The sequence below is a fragment of the Sinocyclocheilus anshuiensis genome, unplaced genomic scaffold (genome assembly GCF_001515605.1).
Source record: "Sinocyclocheilus anshuiensis isolate Anshui unplaced genomic scaffold, SAMN03320099.WGS_v1.1 scaffold562, whole genome shotgun sequence".
Classification (NCBI taxonomy): domain Eukaryota; kingdom Metazoa; phylum Chordata; class Actinopteri; order Cypriniformes; family Cyprinidae; genus Sinocyclocheilus; species Sinocyclocheilus anshuiensis.
Window position 1 is genome coordinate 1,379,776 of NW_015544158.1, and position 17,732 is coordinate 1,397,507.

A 17,732-nucleotide genomic window follows, 5' to 3' on the forward strand; every position below is an offset into this window, starting at 1 on the left:
CCTAATATATATATATATATATATATATATATACACAGACAAGGCTGCATTATTAACTGCTGCAGTACCATGAGAGCATCTCAAACCTTTCACATTGCATAAAATACAGGAGCTAAACTTTATGAATACATTTTCCGAGACAAGTTTAACCTGACATTTAGATTTGATTTTAAGCACCATGTTCAGTGTGAAAGTACTACCAGACTTCCACTGTAATGTTTAACATTCATCAGTGATTCAACAGCACACTTTCAAAACTTTGCACCTGGGAGTCATTTTACTATTTATGCAATGATTTTAGTTTATTCAAAGTATCTCAATCACAAGTGAACAAAAATCAGTATTAAAGCACAATTACTAGGTCTCTTCCTCAAATATTTTATATTTAGTAGCTCAGAAGCCTATGTCAGAATATGACAACATCCTTCTGTGCACGTTGTGCTCTGTATAGTGAAGATATATGATTATAACTGTGAAACACCGTGATAAAGCCAATCCATTTGGTTACAATATGAAGCAGCTTATGTTACCGAGTGCACTTAAGCTTTACAGAATAGGAGGACTAATGCATTTTCCAGAACTGGAACCTTACCCAGTTCAATGATCCAAACAAAGAGGACAGCGTGTTATGCCATCTGGTGAAATGATAGCGAGAAGTTATATCAGATAAATCTCCTACACAACAAATGTTACAAAGTTATGCAACAGAATATGTACTATGTATTCATACTATAGACGCGTTAAGATGTTTTAAATCAAATCTAGATAAAAAAAAATGACAAAAACCGTCGTGCCTAGTTGCAGTTCTCACAAAATGGCCCTCAGTTACACTTTAATGAATCCTTTGCACTGGCAAAACAAAAGTCCTTTAGTCTTATTTGCTTAAAACATGCTCCTTTCCCTTCAAGACCAGTTTCCATTCATTTAAAGAGATGATCATCTCCAACTCCATTATATCCGCCAGAATTTCATATTCAACATGAGAAAAACCACCGCCCATGGCAAGATAGATCAAACATTTCATCACGGTCTTAAATCCAAACATTTCCCATAATGGAAAATTACTTCCACTCTTGGATGCACTTCAGTCCCTTCTGGTATTCACCAGACTCTCAAGAGGCATTCATGCAGTCAATCTGGACTTGAAAAAGAATCACAAGAAGAGACACAGTCGGAAGAGCACCAAACAGTCCATGTCCAGAAGAAACCTGACTCTCAGCGAGGTCCTGCTGGGTGCCGTTCCTCAGACCATCCGTGACGTTGACCATCTCTTCCCTCAGTTCCTGCTGTAGAAGCTTGGAGATGAGGCTATTGAACTTGTTCTCCACGGTGGAATACTCAGGAGGAGATGTGGTCAGGTTGAGCTCCGGGGGATCCAGACAGGTGGCGTTCAGGTGGGCGTAGACAACTTCACTCAGGTCCAAGCCAGCTACTGAAGATGGAGAAGCGCATGGAACGTCCCTCACCAACTTATAACTCTCCATCCACTCCCTCAACCACTCCAGGTCGCAGGTACACTCCCAGGGGTTTCGAAAGAGATACAGGTGGCCGATGAAATAGATGGGCTGGAAGACAGAGAAGGGCAGAGACGTCAGATTGTTGCTGTTGAGGTGCAGCGTGATGAGGCTCGTCAAGTTCTCAAAGGCGCCCTCCTCGATATAGGACAGCCGGTTTCGATCCAGGTACAGCACCTCCAGCTCCACCAGGTCACTGAACCATGTTTTGGACACATTGGTCAACACGTTCCCACCCAGATTCAGCGTTTTTATGTTGCTTAGGCCCTTGAAAGCCTGCTGGGGCAAGTCGACCAACAGATTATCGTTCAGGTAGAAGTTCTCCAGACGCACTAGATCTTTGAAGGCCTCATCATGTATCACATTTATGCGATTCTCCTGTAAGTTGAGGTACTTGAGGTTGGTTAGGCCCAACAAAGAGTTGTAGGCCACCGCTTCAATCTTGTTGCGCTCCAAGTAAACGTGTGTGAGGTTTTCCATCCCCCTTAGGGCCCCGGGAACACGTCGAAAGTTATTTTGGAAACACAGCAGTTCCTTCAGAAAGATTTGCTCCAGGAAGATGCGGTCTGGCATGTTGAACAGGTTGCAGTCAGAGAGGTCCAGGCGCACCAAGCGTTTGATTGCTGTGAAGGAGCGAGTGTGCAGGTAGCGGATGTGCTCGTTGTGGGCCAACTTGAGCTCCAGCAAGTTGGGCAGCCCTTTAAACGCTCCCGGCGTGATGAAGGAGATGTTGTTGTGGTTGAGCGAGAGTGTCTTGAGTGAAGGCAGGGTGCCAAAGGCCCGCTCGGACAGAAACTTGATGCTGTTCTTGTCCAGGTTGATGGAGGATGCCTCGCAGGGGAACTCTTTGGGCAGGTCCATCATGTTGACGTGGTCACACAGGACACTGCAGCGCTTCTCCTGAGAACACGTGCAACTGGGAGGGCAAGAGCGCGTGCAGGCCCACAGGGCCAGGGCATGAGGAGGGAGGAGGAGGAGGAGGAAGTACACTGGCAAAAAGGGAAAGAGATGGGTTAGAGTGTGCCATTTAACCACAATATGCAACTAGACAAATTGGCATCTTGTCAATATGTTCATTGATATTTAGTTTGAATATTTCCAAACAAAACCTTAGTCACACATTGCATGTAGGTCATTCGTCTTTTTGTTTGTCTTTCACACAAACATTGTTTAATGTAACACAAATGACAGATTTAAATGAACCATATTAAGAAAATAATTAAATGTAAATATGTAAATATTTATGCTGCCTAGGAGGTACTTTTCTAATTTTTGTATTTTCAAAATACTATTTTTTAACATTGTCAAGGCTAATAACAAAAAGTTAAATCAATGGACAAGCATTCTTTTTAGATTATTTACAGTGGGTACGGAAAGTATTCAGACCCCCTTAAATTTTTCAATGGCATAGAAAGAGGTGTACCAAACCTACTTGACCAGTTAAAAAAAAAAAACAAGTCAAACCATTTCATATTGAAAAAGTCAGGTTACAGAATGAAGCCTTTACATAGAATTTTTGACTATTTGAAAAAATGAAAATCAATATTTTCATATTTTAAGAGTGAATTTTCATCTCACTGAACTGTAAACAGTCATGTTGATGAATCTGTATTGAATGCCCCACACCACAGGTTTATACTAGAACTACATGGTCTATATTGCAGAGAAATAATGATATTGATTTGACACAAAAAGCCTTTAATGAATTTTCAGATAGAACTTCCAGGACTCTTAATTATACCAAAACAAAACGCTAGTCATGCAGCATAAGCAATCACTTTGCAAATGAGTCGTGCTCGTTCTCCCAGCAGTTATGGGAAGATTACAGAGCACAAGCAGACACTGGAGGAATAATTTAATGTGTGGCCTCCCTCTGTCCTGCATCTGCTCCACACACTGAAAATAGGGTGATTAAGAAAGGACAGATTAGAGATTACACAAACACACCAGGTCTTGTTTGTTCCCTTAAATTTCCATCAGTAGAGATACTGCATTTCAGGAACATACTGTAACCACGCTTTAATGTAATGTTCTCAAAAACACTGAGATCAGTTGAATTGAATAGATTGTTTTTAGCACAGTGGTTTAATTACACCTGCTCATATCATTGACGAAATACAACACTGACGACAGCAAGGAACATAAAACACCAAAAATCATAGACTTACCAGCAATAGCGATGAAACGCATCACTGGTTCCTCTCAACTGTGGATTTTTAAGATAAATTAACTTAAGCATTTCCACTAAAACAAAACAACAATTAGGATATCTTGTTATTGAACATACAATTAGCAAGAGAGGACAGAACATTTTATTCGATAAAATTAAATAAAAAATCCCAGTGTTAAATGATTACAAAATGTCAGCACTGGCCCCAAACTACTTACCTGTCAAGCATGTTCAGTAAAGGTTCTCCTGCACAGACAACTAATAAAAGTTAATCCATAAGTTTGCCCACCATGACTATGTCTGTACTGCTTCGCTCCAAGAGAAAATATGAATGTTTGTATGTGCACACATCCACTATCATCAGCGCTCCCCTTCAGACAGCCATCACTTAATGGCAGAAAAATCCTGGGATTATAAGCGTTTAAAGCAGTACTCTGAAATCAAAGCGAGTAGAAATGACCCGCTGGGCCTCAATAGTACATACAGATTACAGGCTGCAATCTTCTTATATAAACCGGTGGTCATGAGATACTGTACCATAATGTAAACGTTTCAGGAAACATCTGCAAGTATGTTAACACCTTTCATTGGAGAACCTTCTACCACCTGGATTTCATGTTAGGGGACAATGGGGTCACATTGAAAAAATAACAGAATTTTTCATTTTTTAAATAGGACTCATCTGGCTTCAGCAGTGTCATGTTTAAGATGAATTATTGGTAAACGTAAGGATTTATCAAAAATGTGTTTATACAGCACAAAAATAAAATCACTGTCCAGTCCCAAAGTCTTATTTTGCTGTATATTATTACAATTTTCTTAAAGATATTAATAAAACACCACATGTCAGATTCAGAATATTTAACCATGAAACAACTGGTGTTTTGGGGCGTTTAATTTTATTTCATTTGAATGTGAAGTTTGACACCATTAGTTGAGCTACTGGCACAGTTCACCCTAAAGCATCTGACACACGTTCCAACTACCACCTGCCCTTTTAGGAAGAATGCTTCATTTAATAATTTGAGTAATCTTACATTGTTTTATACAAATGGCAGTTCATCAATATGTATATTTTTATACATATTTTCAGTCAGTCTAGTCCTTTACTACTAGTCTGTTATCACTTTGACAGCGGAAATGATCTGGGGCGAGCAAAAAAAAAAAACAAGAGTTGATTAACACTTGAGTCCCCAAGTACCAGCAAATGCAGCATCACTGTAAAGCCCACTGTAAGCAGAGGAAATAAGACAAGGGACACTAAGTAAAGAAAGAGTTTCTATTTTGTAAATAAACTGGCATCAACTAAATGTCAAACAACTCCACTGAGTTTAGATCACATGAGGAGCAGCCATTACAAATGCTTGACCGAATTTCTGCTACATGAAACACTTAACAAATCATGCTCGATTGTAAGGAATTTGCATCAGAAACTTTTATTTTGGTAAAATCATACAATAAATGCACAGCTGAGTCATCTCATGCAGTGCAGAGCCTAGAAGCTACGACAAAGCAAATACTAAATCTAAGGAGCTCTGGTGTCCTCTCAGGAAGCCATCTATTCTCTTATTTCCATCTGGATGGAGGGCAGGGGATGTGATTTCAGTGTTTCCAATACACTTTAAGACTTATTGCTAGCGTGGATACTTGCAGCTTCTCCCGAGTGGACTAATACCAGAGTCGCTGTATATGTAAATACAATAGAGATCAACCACATGTTCAAGGTTGCCATGTGCCAGACATTGACAGAAACAAAACTTCAACAGAACAAATGCCAATCTGTAGGACAGAAAAAAGCACACATGTGGAGAATCTGGACACATTTTGCACTGATACTTAAGTTTTTGTTTTTTTTACATTTTTTCAATCCAAACCTTGGCATGTCCCCCCCCCGCCCGTTTCCAATTTTGAGAGCCAATTGGTAATTCCATAGCGACGTGTTGCCATTAGGCCGTTAACAGCTGTGGAAACTGACCAAGTCCATTACGTCTGAAACATTAAAAAGCTCACGCTACCCCGAAATACAGAAATTTTCCACGCATACAGGTGACATTCAACATTCAAGTGCCAGTGTTCAGGTATTGTCTTTTGGTCAAGTTACTTGAAACTTTCAAAGAATCACTTTGAGGCTTATAAAAATAAATATTTCTCAAAAAATGCTTAATAAATTACACAAAACTAGCAGCAAAAGTAGAATCTAGAAATCTGTGTGCAAACAGCTAAATTCCCCACTGCTGATCGCCCTGGTCCCAAATAAATCCTGGTAAATAGTGAGAACCCTCCCCCTTTTGTAAACAAGCTGCGTATCTCCGGTCTCCTGACACAATATTTGGAAGCTTGAGGACATGCACTCAAGACACGTGTATATATAAAACTCGAAATGTGCAATAAAAGAACTTTGTAAAACTTGATGGGCACAATGTACACGGGCCTAGACCTAACTAAAGTAGCACCATTCAACTTGAAGTTCTTAATACTGTCAGTGCATCTGCTTGAATTCATCATTTAAAAAAAAAAAAACCAGAAAAAACAAAGAAAGTCAAGGCACAACTCACTTGAGAAGAAAATCTATTGCACTTGCGATAAATGCCTTATTTCTCCTCCACTCGAGCACTTCTGTCTTTTTTCAAGAAAAGAAGCAATAAACTGGCTCCTCGGCCAGTGGTTTAGTTCACATCTAACCTGATGAATTTCAGGAGCTGACAGCATTCGTATACCTGGTGTCCGGCCTCGCGCAGAACAGCGGGACTCCGTACACAAGCTAAAATGGTGGGCTGTCTAACTGCACTCACGTCAGGCCCAACGCCGGTTTGGATCCGCCAGTACCTCAAAATGAACTCTCACGCTGCCTCTACCTATGAAAAAGGGAGCCATGCCTGCTGCGCAGCTTGAAAAGAGAGGACGTTTGTATTGAAAGAAAGCCTGCAACAGTTCGTTCATCTTCTCTCCTTGACCAAAAAACAAAACACTAGCATGCGTATGTGACCAAAGCGGTCATGTTGCAAAGGCACGGCCGCTTTGGTTCTGTGGTCCGTTTGTAGCCATTTGAACTTCGCTTTCAGGATGGCAGGCATTTTTTGTTTTGCTGACATTTGTAAAGAAACATTTTATCAAAAAACCTTGGAGTTTTTCAATAAATGGCATCTGCTTCTCTAAAATGTTGTTTAGAGGAAGAAAAGTAGTAGTTAACAAAAAATGCTGGCCACTTAAGAGTGGCTAGCATGTGGTTATTGCTAGCTGCTGTAACACTGTCAAGTCAATTAAAACAAATGGAGTAAGAAGTTCCAGCATTTTGAATTTTCAAACACTGAGTGTTTCCAATATTTCGTCATGAATATCACAACTGGAATGGCCTTTTCAAGACAACCATATCCCTAAAGAGGTGTCTCTGCAGGATAGAGTGAGCAAAACAAAAAGTAAGTCAGACCGATTTGTCCCTTGTGACTCAGATGCTTCACAGAACGGTTCTAGCAAAGCGCCTGTGATGCGTTTTACTTTGTGGCTTGTATTGTTGGCTTCAAGATATTGGTGATAATTTGAAGTTCAAATGGAACAGCGACTCGCTGAGTCACATTATCCCAGTATTTGCCAAGGTTTGATTAAGTACAAGCTTTCAAATGCCTTTACAGCAAAAAAGAAATGAAAACAAAAAAAACATTGCTCTTGGCCAAGTTCACTCAATGAAATTAACAAAATTAAATTCTTGTCTATATTCAAAAAGGCACAGTACATTCACATAGAAATGATCCTCTTTTTTTTTTTTTAACAGAAAAAGTCAGAAACCTAGGTGCTGTAATAGATCAAATACACAAGTGGGCATCCTTGTTATTCTGCTCTGGTTTTGCCACAGAGCAGCTCCCTTTAGAATGTGGGCAGAGAATCACAGCGTGTAATGTACCGAGTTCATAAAGCTACACAGGGGGTAGAGTCTGGCTATGATGACGTGGTTTCCGTTCAGCTAGTTTGGCAAACGTACATTCAGTTGCCCCACCAGTCCACCTGGGCATAGTTTCCTCCATAGTTTCCATAGTTGCCCCCATAGCTGTCACCACCGAAACTCCCAAAGCCACCTAAAATGGACAATAAATTCAGGACTGCTTTCAACAATTTCCACTGACTTTTATAATAAAATTAAACACTAATGTATACTGTAATAAATATTGTTTATTGTTAGTTTATTAATCAAGGTTATATGTTAACATTTATACATATACACACACATATTCATATACACACACACACACACACATATATATATACACATATCGTATATCAAATCATAAGATGTGGTTTGAAGTGAAACTAACCCTTATTGCCTCCAAAACCTCTGCTCCCTCCATGGCCACCAGTGTTGCGAGCACCACGGTTGGTGAAAACATTGCCGCCCCCAGCCATCTGCCGGTAATCCCTGGCCCCAAAACCACCAGAGAACCTGCAGAAGAAGAGTAACATCATGAATCTGGAAAATGCACAAACCCACTGGGGAGATTTGAAGAGCTTGGATGCTTCCGTACCTCTTGGGGCGTCCGCGGTTGGTGCTCTTGTGCTGGTGCTCGTAGGCTAGGTTTTCAAGCCAGGAAGGCACCTCCTGTTTGGCCTCCACCAAGATGTCCAGCAGATCTTTTGTGATGTTGCTGTTCTTATCATTGTAGAAGGATGTGGCCAGTCCTGAAGATAAATCAATAATTCAAACAGATGTTCTGGCAAAAACGAGAAATTCAAGGTATTTCCAAAAACGATAGTAAAACTCACCAAGGTTTCCCACTCGGCCTGTACGACCGATGCGGTGGACGTACTCCTCAATGTCACTAGGCAAGTCAAAATTGATCACGTGTTTCACGTTGGAGATATCAAGGCCACGTGCAGCCACCTATCAAGACAAAAATACAACCAGTTAAGCAATCAGGAGGAAAACCACAGGCTTCCAGTGAACACTCAGACTCTACTCACAGCGGTGGCAACCATGATAGGGCAGCGCCCAGAACGGAACTGGTGGAGCGCTTCCTCACGATCGCGCTGAGAGCGGTCGCCATGGATACTGGTGCAGGCATAGCCCTCACGATAGAGAAAGTCCTCAAGAGCATCAGCACCCTTCTTAGTCTCCACAAACACCAGTGTGAGAGAATCCTTGCCTACAAAGACGAAAAGCAAGTCACTCTGGATAAAAACATCTTGCAAATGCAGAAATACATCTGTGCTTTTGTAAGCTTAATTATATGCATTGAATGCAATATTAGCCACAGCTTGCTTCTTTACTGTAGTCAGGTTTTGACATGATTTCCATTAGCACATAAGGATGAAACGGTAGAGCGCACTGCCATTAAAATGTCCCACGACATGACTTCATTCCTTCCCTTTAAGCTATTTAACAGTAGCCTTCTGCTAGTCTTTGCTTAGATAATGTTGGCATGGTAACACTGACCGATGAGACTTACCTAAAAGCACTCAGTGCTGTGTTGCTATGGATAAACATGAGAGCTTCACCAAGAAGCCAGACACTGTTTCTACATGTTTACTAGCACAACAGCAATACCTAAAGTACACTCTTCATCTCTTTAGTATCACATTTAAAAATAACTTTAAAAACACTCAGATTTAAGATGTTTTTGTTAAAGTAGGAGTTATTCAAAAATAAATGGTAATAATTCCACATCTTCTGACTCTTCCCATACCACTATTTGCAGTATTATTTTTAAAAACTAGTGCTACAACACAATAAAATCTATACACCCATATATACCATCACACTGAACTTGACCAAGTATGTTATTCCTGTAACAAGCCATCAAGAATCCCATGACATCGAGAAACAGTAGACGAGGAAAGACGTTTTACCTGTTGCATTGAGCAGGTCAAGGAGGAAGGAGCGCTTGTCATTCTCTTCCACCCAAACCACCTTCTGAGTGATGTTCTCTGAGGTGGAGCCCACTCGGCCCACAGCCAGGAATATATACTCCTCCAGAAAGTCACGGGCCAGAATCTTAAAATAAAATAAAGTATGGAAGCAAAGAGTTCCTTATTAAAATAAAAAATTGTATTTAAAGTTCATTATGAGACTCACTGGTAAGCCTCATATACGCTTACCTGGATCTCTTTTGGGAAGGTGGCGCTGAACATCATGGTCTGGCGAGCACCTTTTGGAGGCATGGTGTCCTGCTCCACGATACGTCTGATCTGGGGTTCAAAACCCATATCGAGCATTCTGTCAGCCTCATCCAACACCAGATATCTACAAAGAAAGTATAAAGTCATTTTTCTGAACCACGATGTATTTGAGGTCAAAGAAAACTTAATCATTCTAGCTTAGAATCATACTCGCTTCACTTACTTGCAGTAGTCTAGGCCAATCTTGCCCCGCTCCATCATGTCTACCAGACGACCTGGTGTGGCCACTAGAAGGTGACAGCCTCTTTCCAGTTCACGGATCTGCTGGCCTATATCTGCACCTCCATACACCACACACGGGCGCACTCTGGAGCGGTAAGAGAACTGCAGAAGATGACAACAAAATTAGTTAAGATGAGCTTTAAATTGGACCAACTTTTGCTAACCTGTAACTGGTTTACCAGAAAGATATACCTTTCTGGCCTCGTCATAAATCTGAAGAGCAAGTTCTCTGGTTGGAGCCAGTACCAGAGAGATGGGAAATTGCTTACGGCGGACGTACTTCCCATTCTCCTGCTTGAGAAAGACCAAAACAAAATACTTTTCATGACAGAAGCAGAAATTCTTTCCCTCACAGGACTCTTTGCACAGCTTTAGGCCAATAAAGAGATGTATAGTAACCTGGGTGCTGGCTTTGGTGGCCTGCAGTGCCTCTCCAGGTCCATCAGCGTAGATCTGACTAAGCACAGGAAGTAAGAAGGCTGCAGTCTTCCCCGAGCCTGAGAGAATGGAGCATACACACGATGAAGCACACTCTCAAATTACTCTATACTGCTCAAACAGCTGCACACTGCAGTTTCATCCACATGGGACAGCCAAAGCCAGAGTTTGCACATTCAACCTGGTCAACATTGCGGTTTATATGGACCATGCCCTGCCTACTGAGATAGGAAGTGGTCATCTAACTCACATGTAAAGGGGTCACAAACCTAGATAGAAAATGTTCTAAGCCAGGTAAAGTTTCTAGAAGATTTGCAAGTTGACCGATGTGAGTGATTCAAATCAAAGCAATACAAATGTCTACAAAAAACATCAGTTTATCATTCTTACTATTTAAGAATTATACAATATTAAATTTATTTTCCTAATAAAGTCACCGTAGAGTAATGGCATTTGACTTTTTTTTTTACATTTTGGACTCTGTGTTCAAGGATCTATCATTGAACTCTTGAAAAACATTCATTCATTTATTCAATGGCATGAACTTGGGCTCACACAACTACTCATTTTACTCAAGTCAACCAAAAAAAAAAGCATTCACTTAATCAGCGGGTCGATGTTTATGTAAATGGCCCACAACACAATGCTGCTTCAGCGGTCTTTGCAGTTTCAGGTAAGTCCAGCTAAAGCTATAAAAGTGAATAAGTGTAGGACTAAATCTGGTAAAATGTTATACATTGCTCTTTATATTGTAGTAAAATACATTCATGAAAAACAAGTAAATATATTTATATATAAATACTATATACTATAAACTTAAATACATTTCTTTTAAATGTACAGCAGTAATGAGACAGCAACATATGATAGATAGGAGTCATATCATATGTTGCTGCCTCCATTACTGTGCTATACATTAATTTATTAATAGCCTTTCTTGTTCCGTCCTATCATGCCCAAAAGTATTATAGTATAGCATGAAAGGCTCAATCCAGAGCGGCACAAAGCGATTATGCGCATGCCGTGCGCAGAACGATGCGCTTGAAGCAACACGGAGTCACAGTACGCAGCGCTCCACGTAGAAAAGTTCAAAGCAGAAAGAGAAGAGATATTGATGCGTAGTGTATTAAATCTGTTCTGTAGTTTATTGCGCCTTTTCTTTTAACGGTTTTAAACTTCATTTACTGTGCGCTCTCAGAGAGAGTTTCATCGTCTTGACTGTCGTAACCGAACGTGACGCGCAGCTTGAACGCTGTCCGCTCTGTGTGTGTGTGTGTGGGGAGACGCTGCCTGCGCCCTGCCTCCGCCACAGAGAGCAGACGAGATAACAGAGGCAGCGCGATCTAATAAAATGTTGGTGACATTCATTTTTATGTAAAAAAAATATAAATCACTATTTTTAATTATTAAAGAATTCAGTCGCAATATATCGCGGCACCAAAAATTATCGCGCTCATTTCCATATATCGCGCAATAAGCCGATATATTGACTATTGCGACAGGCCTAGCTACTTGCACTGTCAAACTGTGCAAAAAAAAAAAAAGTAGTATCCTACTTTCTTAGTTTTATAATCACATAATTACAAATATACTTTGCCATTATAGTTCAACTGGGATGCAATTTTAGACCATTTTTCTCCCACCTGTTTGAGCACAGGCCATCAGGTCCCTCTTGGCCTTGATGATGGGGATTGCATACTTTTGAACAGGAGTGGGCCGTGTGTAGCGGGTCAAGGTGATGTTGCCCATAATGATCTCGCCCATGTCCACATCATGGAACTAAAAAAAAAAAAAAGAAAATATCATCCACCTGCTGTAGCAGCCCTCCACTTTATTTGTTTTGGCACTTGATTCAACAAGGCACTATGATTATTAGGCTTACACTCTCAATATGCCCTGGACTGTTTGTTCCAGTGGCCTCCACAGGAATGTCATCATACTTCTCAAAGTTAATCCCAGTGTTGCTCGCAGAGAACAGCTCCCTGTCATTTGAAGGGGGAGACAGAGGAGAAAACAATAGCTTAACCACAGAGACAGATGGACTCAGGAGACAGGACACAGTGCGATTAGCAGTGGGCCACTTACTGTTCCAGACGCTCGTTGGGAGGCAGTGGCTTTGACCAGTCCTCTTCATCTCTGGATTCTTCAACCCAACGACTGTTTCCTCCTGTTCCTCCTCCAAAGCCTCCACGTTCATACCTGTTAAGAAACATATTTGTTTTATAAAAACACTGTAGCACAACACCATGAACACTTAATTTTTACATGATCTATTACTTCGGAGCACACTGCATTGACAGGCTTAGTTAATCACCCTATTGTTTAGAAAAGTAATAGGTATTTAATAGTAGTGCATATCACCTCAACAAACCACACAATCTGAGGCATCATTTACATTCATAAAATGTGTGGCAATTTGTGCACCAAAACACAGGGGTAGCAGATAAAACGGACACAATATACCAGCAGAACTTTTGTCAAACAGTAGAGGAATTTGGATGATTACCTTTATCATGGTTACGCTCATGTGACACTGCAGTGCCATGCCATGCCCAAAGTTTATCATTTGCATCCATTTTTAAGCAATTTCAAGTGATTTAAAACTGTTTGTGCAGTGTCAAAAGAAAGTCTGCACTTGCATGCTAAGCAGATGGTTTCTGTGCACATAAAGCTGCTGGTCACACACACACACTATCAGAGCACAAAAAATGTCAAAATGCCCATCTTGACGTGTAGCCTCAAACACAGTCCTTTATGTCGTAAGTGAACGTAAACAGTTGGGAGGTTGAGAACTTTTTACTTACAATACATAGGCTAGTATTAGATTTTGCTGTATTATTAAAACAAGTGTTGAGAATTGGTAAAATTTCAATGGCATCTAAAACAACTTTGTTACAATACTGCACTCTTCCTCACCTTCCTCTTGAGCCAGCTCCTCTATCATTGAAGAACGCAGACTTCCCTCTGTCAGAATGCCCACCAAAGCTAGTGTAGGCATCTCTGTTCACCACAGAGTTCCAGCCTCCATCTTTGTTCTCATAACAGACATAACCTGCAATTTCATTATGTTAGAGGATTAAAACATGTACATCTTGCAAAACAATCACTCTATCATTTTAAAACTGTCACCTGCATTATGCATTGGCTGGTTGAAGGGACCACCGTTCCTGCTTCCACGAAAGCCACCACGTCCACCTCTGTCATTACGAGGAGGTCCACGGCCAAAGTTTGCAGTCCCATTCACACGACCATCATGGTACCCATTGACAAAACCATTGCTACGACCGCCGTCCCATCCTGGAGAATCTTTCAAAAAGGGACAGACAGGTAGAGAATGTGAGGATATTGAGTGAATGGCTCTAATTTATAACTTAGCTCAAAGCCAAAACTGGTATCAGTGATGGTTGAGTGAGTGGCAGATGTGAAAAAGCCAGTAAGCAATTTGCTCCTACGGCAACAAATAGAACAATTCAAGTAAGTTGTGTGAACCAGACAAACAGGTTCATGGCACTGCTTTAAAAAAAAAACAAAAAAAAAAAAAAAACACTGCAGATCAAGAACACAGAAAGAACAATGGGCATTCTTTGGGCAAAACTGGCACTCCTAGAGCTTACAAAACCATATGAAACAAAAACAACCTGTTCGGTCATCGCAGTGACTCACCCAACTATTCCTTTCTGAGAAAAATTCAGTTTAAGGAACAAAGAGCACACACACTCCAAAAATTATAGAGCAATGTACTTTATCAAATGAGGTTGTGATCACACACACAAAAAAAAATCTTCCAAGCACTGGAGCCTATACAGAGGAATCACCACATAAACGGGTGATCATTTTCTGTCCGAAAACAGCCAAAAGCAGGCCAAACCATGCCACGGTCTGATGCTCAAATTTACCACAGCGATCAGCCCAGCTGATAACACTGGCTACATCCTCGCTTCCGTCAGTGGCTACGCTGCAGTCAGTACGCGCAGGAGAGGCTGCAAGTGACACACACAGAGAAATTAGCCAGGACTGCACTCATGCATATGCATACCCACGCTTCATTACTCCAGCATACAAAAACAGGCCAAAAACACATAACTTGCATATCTGACTTCCTCAGATGTGGTTAAACCACACAACCAAACATTAGCTTTCCAAACTTAATTGAAAAGAGCAATTACTGCTGAGTCTGACCTACTTGCTAATCAGAAAGCCAAGGCATACTGTCAAAAATATAATGAAGAATCATCAAAAATACCATTTGGCAAAAGAACTCAAAGTAAACCGCAAACAATATTCACCTACATAGTCTTGCAACAAAGTGAACTTGAGAAAAAAAAAAAGCATCAGATTTGGACACTGTGTCTCTTGGCAAGTATGAAACCAAACAATTGACGTGGCAGCAGTGAAACGTTAAAGCTCAGATCAGTCGATCTTGGGCTAATTGGAGTGAACAAATTATGTTGTGGTGTAGTTAGAGATGTTAACATGTGCATCACTTAGTATTTAAAAAGCACACCCCACACGATTAAGCATGCTATTGACAGGTAGCATTAGAACATGTCAGGAGCAACGTCCACAAACTTCAGGGTCTAGTTAAAATGCAGTGACATCACAGAGGGCAGACAGCAGAACAGAGGGATGATGCAGAAATCACATGCATAAAGATATACCACATCGGTCTGGCCAGCCACTAGTGTAGGTGTGATAAAACGAGAGCTCCTGGGATGGATATCTCTGGGAACCTAAGCAGAGGCACAGGGCACTTAAAAGACAACCCTTCCTTCCCAACGGAGGAGTGTAAGAGCAAAGCAGGTCGTTTTGAATAGTTACCGGTCCTAAAGTCATTCCATCCAGTTGGATAGTTAAGCCTGTGTCTTTGGTTTCCCTCAGGGTGCCAACTCTGAGGATACTGTTTGGGAGAAACTTGATGGACAGTTTCACATTGTCAGAAATGCTATTGCATACAAGCCTCTTTCCTATTTGTTCACATTTAGAGAGTCAATTAGAAAAGAGAAGAAAGGAGAGAAATGCAAGCAACCACAGGTGCCGGATAATCACAGGGAGCAGTCGGACAAAGCCACTAAAGCTTTGTGGACTCAGAAATGTCTCCTTCAGTTTCATAAAGTGTGAGGTTCACTCAACACTCTGAGAACTGACTTTAAATGTCTGGCCCCAAAGTACTGGCTCTGAAGGCATGGAATTACATTTTCATGCATCTTGGAAGCAAAGCACCTTCAGAAGAACCTGACCAAGACTTACAGCTCTGTACTGGTGCCACTGAATAACCGCTCTGTCTACCAGAGGAATAAGCATTTCCTGCTGTGAAAAAACATGAAGTCAAAGTGCAGAAAAAACTCAACAATTGATCATAAAGCATTGATTTTAAGATAGATCTAGAGATCATTCTTAAGTGATGAAATGGAATGGCTCATGTCAATAGAAATGGGAAATGATTTGAAATAAAAAAGACTCATAGAACTTTTGGTTTTTTTTTTTTTTTGAATAGTCGCAATAGTGCATGTTTTGTAGTGATACTAACAAGCCCTGAAACACAGTGAAATGTTTTTGTCTGTCAAGTATTTTCACATGACAGTTATTTTGAATTGTACACATTCATGAAAATCTCTAAAGATATCCAATAAAATGTACAGCAACTCAAAAGGCTAAAACTCGTAATGCAAATTGTAAATATTTGCCAAATTTGCATGCATCTGCAAATTTCTTATCTTATAAAACAATCCACCGTTTGTAAAGTAAACCAGCATCATAACATACCATTTTTTGATGCGTCTTTGTTTCTCAAGTGAGGAGGAATGTAACGCCCTAAAAGAAAATAAACATTCAGGGTTTTTTTTTTTTTTTTTACTTTCATTTAAAATGTGCACTTTAAAATAAAAAAAAAAAAATACAAAAAACTATGAGAAGGCTGTTTATGCTTTGCAGGCACTCAATCTGAATGTGGTAAAAGCACTAAATGAGATAAATCACTTACGACCAGAGCCAGCACCCTGTCCATCAGCTGAGTTCAAGTCTAAAACAGCAAGCTGAAAGACAGAAAGAGCAAAATGGGCCACTTAGTACACTACCAACTACAAATATATAATATATAATAATATAAGCGGTTTCAATAGCGGCTCCCTGATGCCCGCAATTTATGTACAGACGCCTATACTTACCCAACGATATAACAGAGAAAAAGTATTGAATTTTTTTTTTTATCCTCCCATCTCATAGGCTATTTATTCCCTTTAGGGAACACTTCATTTAGTACACTTCATTTCCTTTCCGAACACGGAACTGGGATGCGGCGGATTGCGGGAGAGGGGGTGGTGGGGGATCACAATGCCAGCTTAACATCGTAGGGTTTTTTTTTTTTTTTTTACTTTCATTTAAAATGTGCACTTTAAAATAAAAAAAAAAAAATACAAAAAACTATGAGAAGGCTGTTTATGCTTTGCAGGCACTCAATCTGAATGTGGTAAAAGCACTAAATGAGATAAATCACTTACGACCAGAGCCAGCACCCTGTCCATCAGCTGAGTTCAAGTCTAAAACAGCAAGCTGAAAGACAGAAAGAGCAAAATGGGCCACTTAGTACACTACCAACTACAAATATATAATATATAATAATATATGCATGCCACACACAATGTAAACAGAAAACAATACTGAGCAAGAGAGTTCATCCAATGAAGATCTGAAAAAGAGGTTTAAAGGATTTGTCTACATTAAACAACTTAAAGTGGCATTACAGCATAAAAAGAAAATTGTCATTTTGACAAGTTATTCCAAAGCTGTATGACTTTTTCTTCAATAAAGCACAAAAGGAAATGTTTAGCCTCAATCACCTTTAACATTTAGTCCACATTAGGGATGTAACGATTACCGGTTTGACGATAAATCATGATAAAATTCCCCACGGTTAGTATTACCATTTCATCTTTTAATTATCATTAAAACCGTATTAGATTACCGCGATTTGAACAACTCGCGATAAATAAATACTGTCCATCATAAAGCACAGTTTTAAGTAACAGTCTCACGTGCACACAGCATGCAGAGTAGTTTCGTTTTGAGTGAAAACAGGGCGGAAAAGCTGGGAGGTTTTAAAAGAGTGCTAAGGGAATTATACAAATGAATATATGAATAAATTAATTATGAACTAGGGTTGGGTGATGTCTACCAAATTGACATCGGACGATGTCTACAGTGAAACATCGTGATGGACGATAGAA

The 17,732-nt window shown here is 40.2% G+C and overlaps 2 protein-coding genes across 12 annotated transcripts in view; both read right to left on the reverse strand.

Annotated features, from left to right (window-relative positions):
- Positions 1 to 179: 179 nt before the first annotated feature.
- LOC107695501 (nyctalopin-like) lies at positions 180 to 5,446 on the reverse strand. Of its 2 annotated transcripts, none has more exons than XM_016495444.1 (3): positions 3,903 to 5,446; positions 3,683 to 3,720; positions 180 to 2,503 (listed from the first exon to the last, which is right to left on the reverse strand). In XM_016495444.1, exons 2-3 carry the CDS (start codon positions 3,702 to 3,704, stop codon positions 1,113 to 1,115), a joined length of 1,413 nt encoding a protein of 470 aa, XP_016350930.1. In that variant the 5' UTR covers positions 3,705 to 3,720; positions 3,903 to 5,446; the 3' UTR covers positions 180 to 1,112. The 2 variants fall into 2 exon arrangements, with proteins under 2 accessions (XP_016350930.1, XP_016350929.1); XM_016495443.1 differs by having other exon boundaries at positions 3,683 to 3,758.
- A 128-nt stretch (positions 5,447 to 5,574) lies between these two features.
- Positions 5,575 to 17,732, reverse strand: part of ddx3xa (DEAD-box helicase 3 X-linked a) — a 15,022-nt gene continuing 2,864 nt past the window's right edge. Inside the window, exons 2-22 of one of the 10 annotated variants that reach the window (XM_016495434.1) lie at positions 17,007 to 17,058; positions 16,273 to 16,320; positions 15,757 to 15,816; positions 15,328 to 15,420; positions 15,168 to 15,239; positions 14,406 to 14,489; positions 13,639 to 13,815; positions 13,426 to 13,561; positions 12,595 to 12,708; positions 12,392 to 12,491; positions 12,153 to 12,288; positions 10,471 to 10,568; positions 10,264 to 10,362; positions 10,013 to 10,173; positions 9,769 to 9,913; positions 9,520 to 9,664; positions 8,635 to 8,816; positions 8,437 to 8,554; positions 8,199 to 8,352; positions 7,992 to 8,116; positions 5,575 to 7,754 (exon numbers count right to left, since the gene is read on the reverse strand). In XM_016495434.1, coding sequence (XP_016350920.1) covers positions 7,663 to 7,754; positions 7,992 to 8,116; positions 8,199 to 8,352; positions 8,437 to 8,554; positions 8,635 to 8,816; positions 9,520 to 9,664; positions 9,769 to 9,913; positions 10,013 to 10,173; positions 10,264 to 10,362; positions 10,471 to 10,568; positions 12,153 to 12,288; positions 12,392 to 12,491; positions 12,595 to 12,708; positions 13,426 to 13,561; positions 13,639 to 13,815; positions 14,406 to 14,489; positions 15,168 to 15,239; positions 15,328 to 15,420; positions 15,757 to 15,816; positions 16,273 to 16,320; positions 17,007 to 17,058 — 2,391 coding nt within the window. In that variant the 3' untranslated portion in view covers positions 5,575 to 7,662. Of the gene's footprint in view, positions 7,755 to 7,991; positions 8,117 to 8,198; positions 8,353 to 8,436; positions 8,555 to 8,634; positions 8,817 to 9,519; positions 9,665 to 9,768; positions 9,914 to 10,012; positions 10,174 to 10,263; positions 10,366 to 10,470; positions 10,569 to 12,152; positions 12,289 to 12,391; positions 12,492 to 12,594; positions 12,709 to 13,425; positions 13,562 to 13,638; positions 13,816 to 14,405; positions 14,490 to 15,167; positions 15,421 to 15,756; positions 15,817 to 16,272; positions 16,321 to 16,489; positions 16,508 to 17,006; positions 17,059 to 17,732 lie in introns of those variants that run through there. The other 9 variants (XM_016495433.1, XM_016495436.1, XM_016495437.1 and 6 more) reach the window with 9 other exon arrangements.

Coding starts and splice junctions, on each gene's coding strand:
- LOC107695501 (XM_016495444.1), bottom strand. CDS start 3,704: ATGCGTTTCATCGCTATTGCTG. Junction 2,504..3,682: donor GCGTTTCATCGCTATTGCTG/GTAAGTCTATGA, acceptor CCTTTTTGCCAG/TGTACTTCCTCCTCCTCCTC.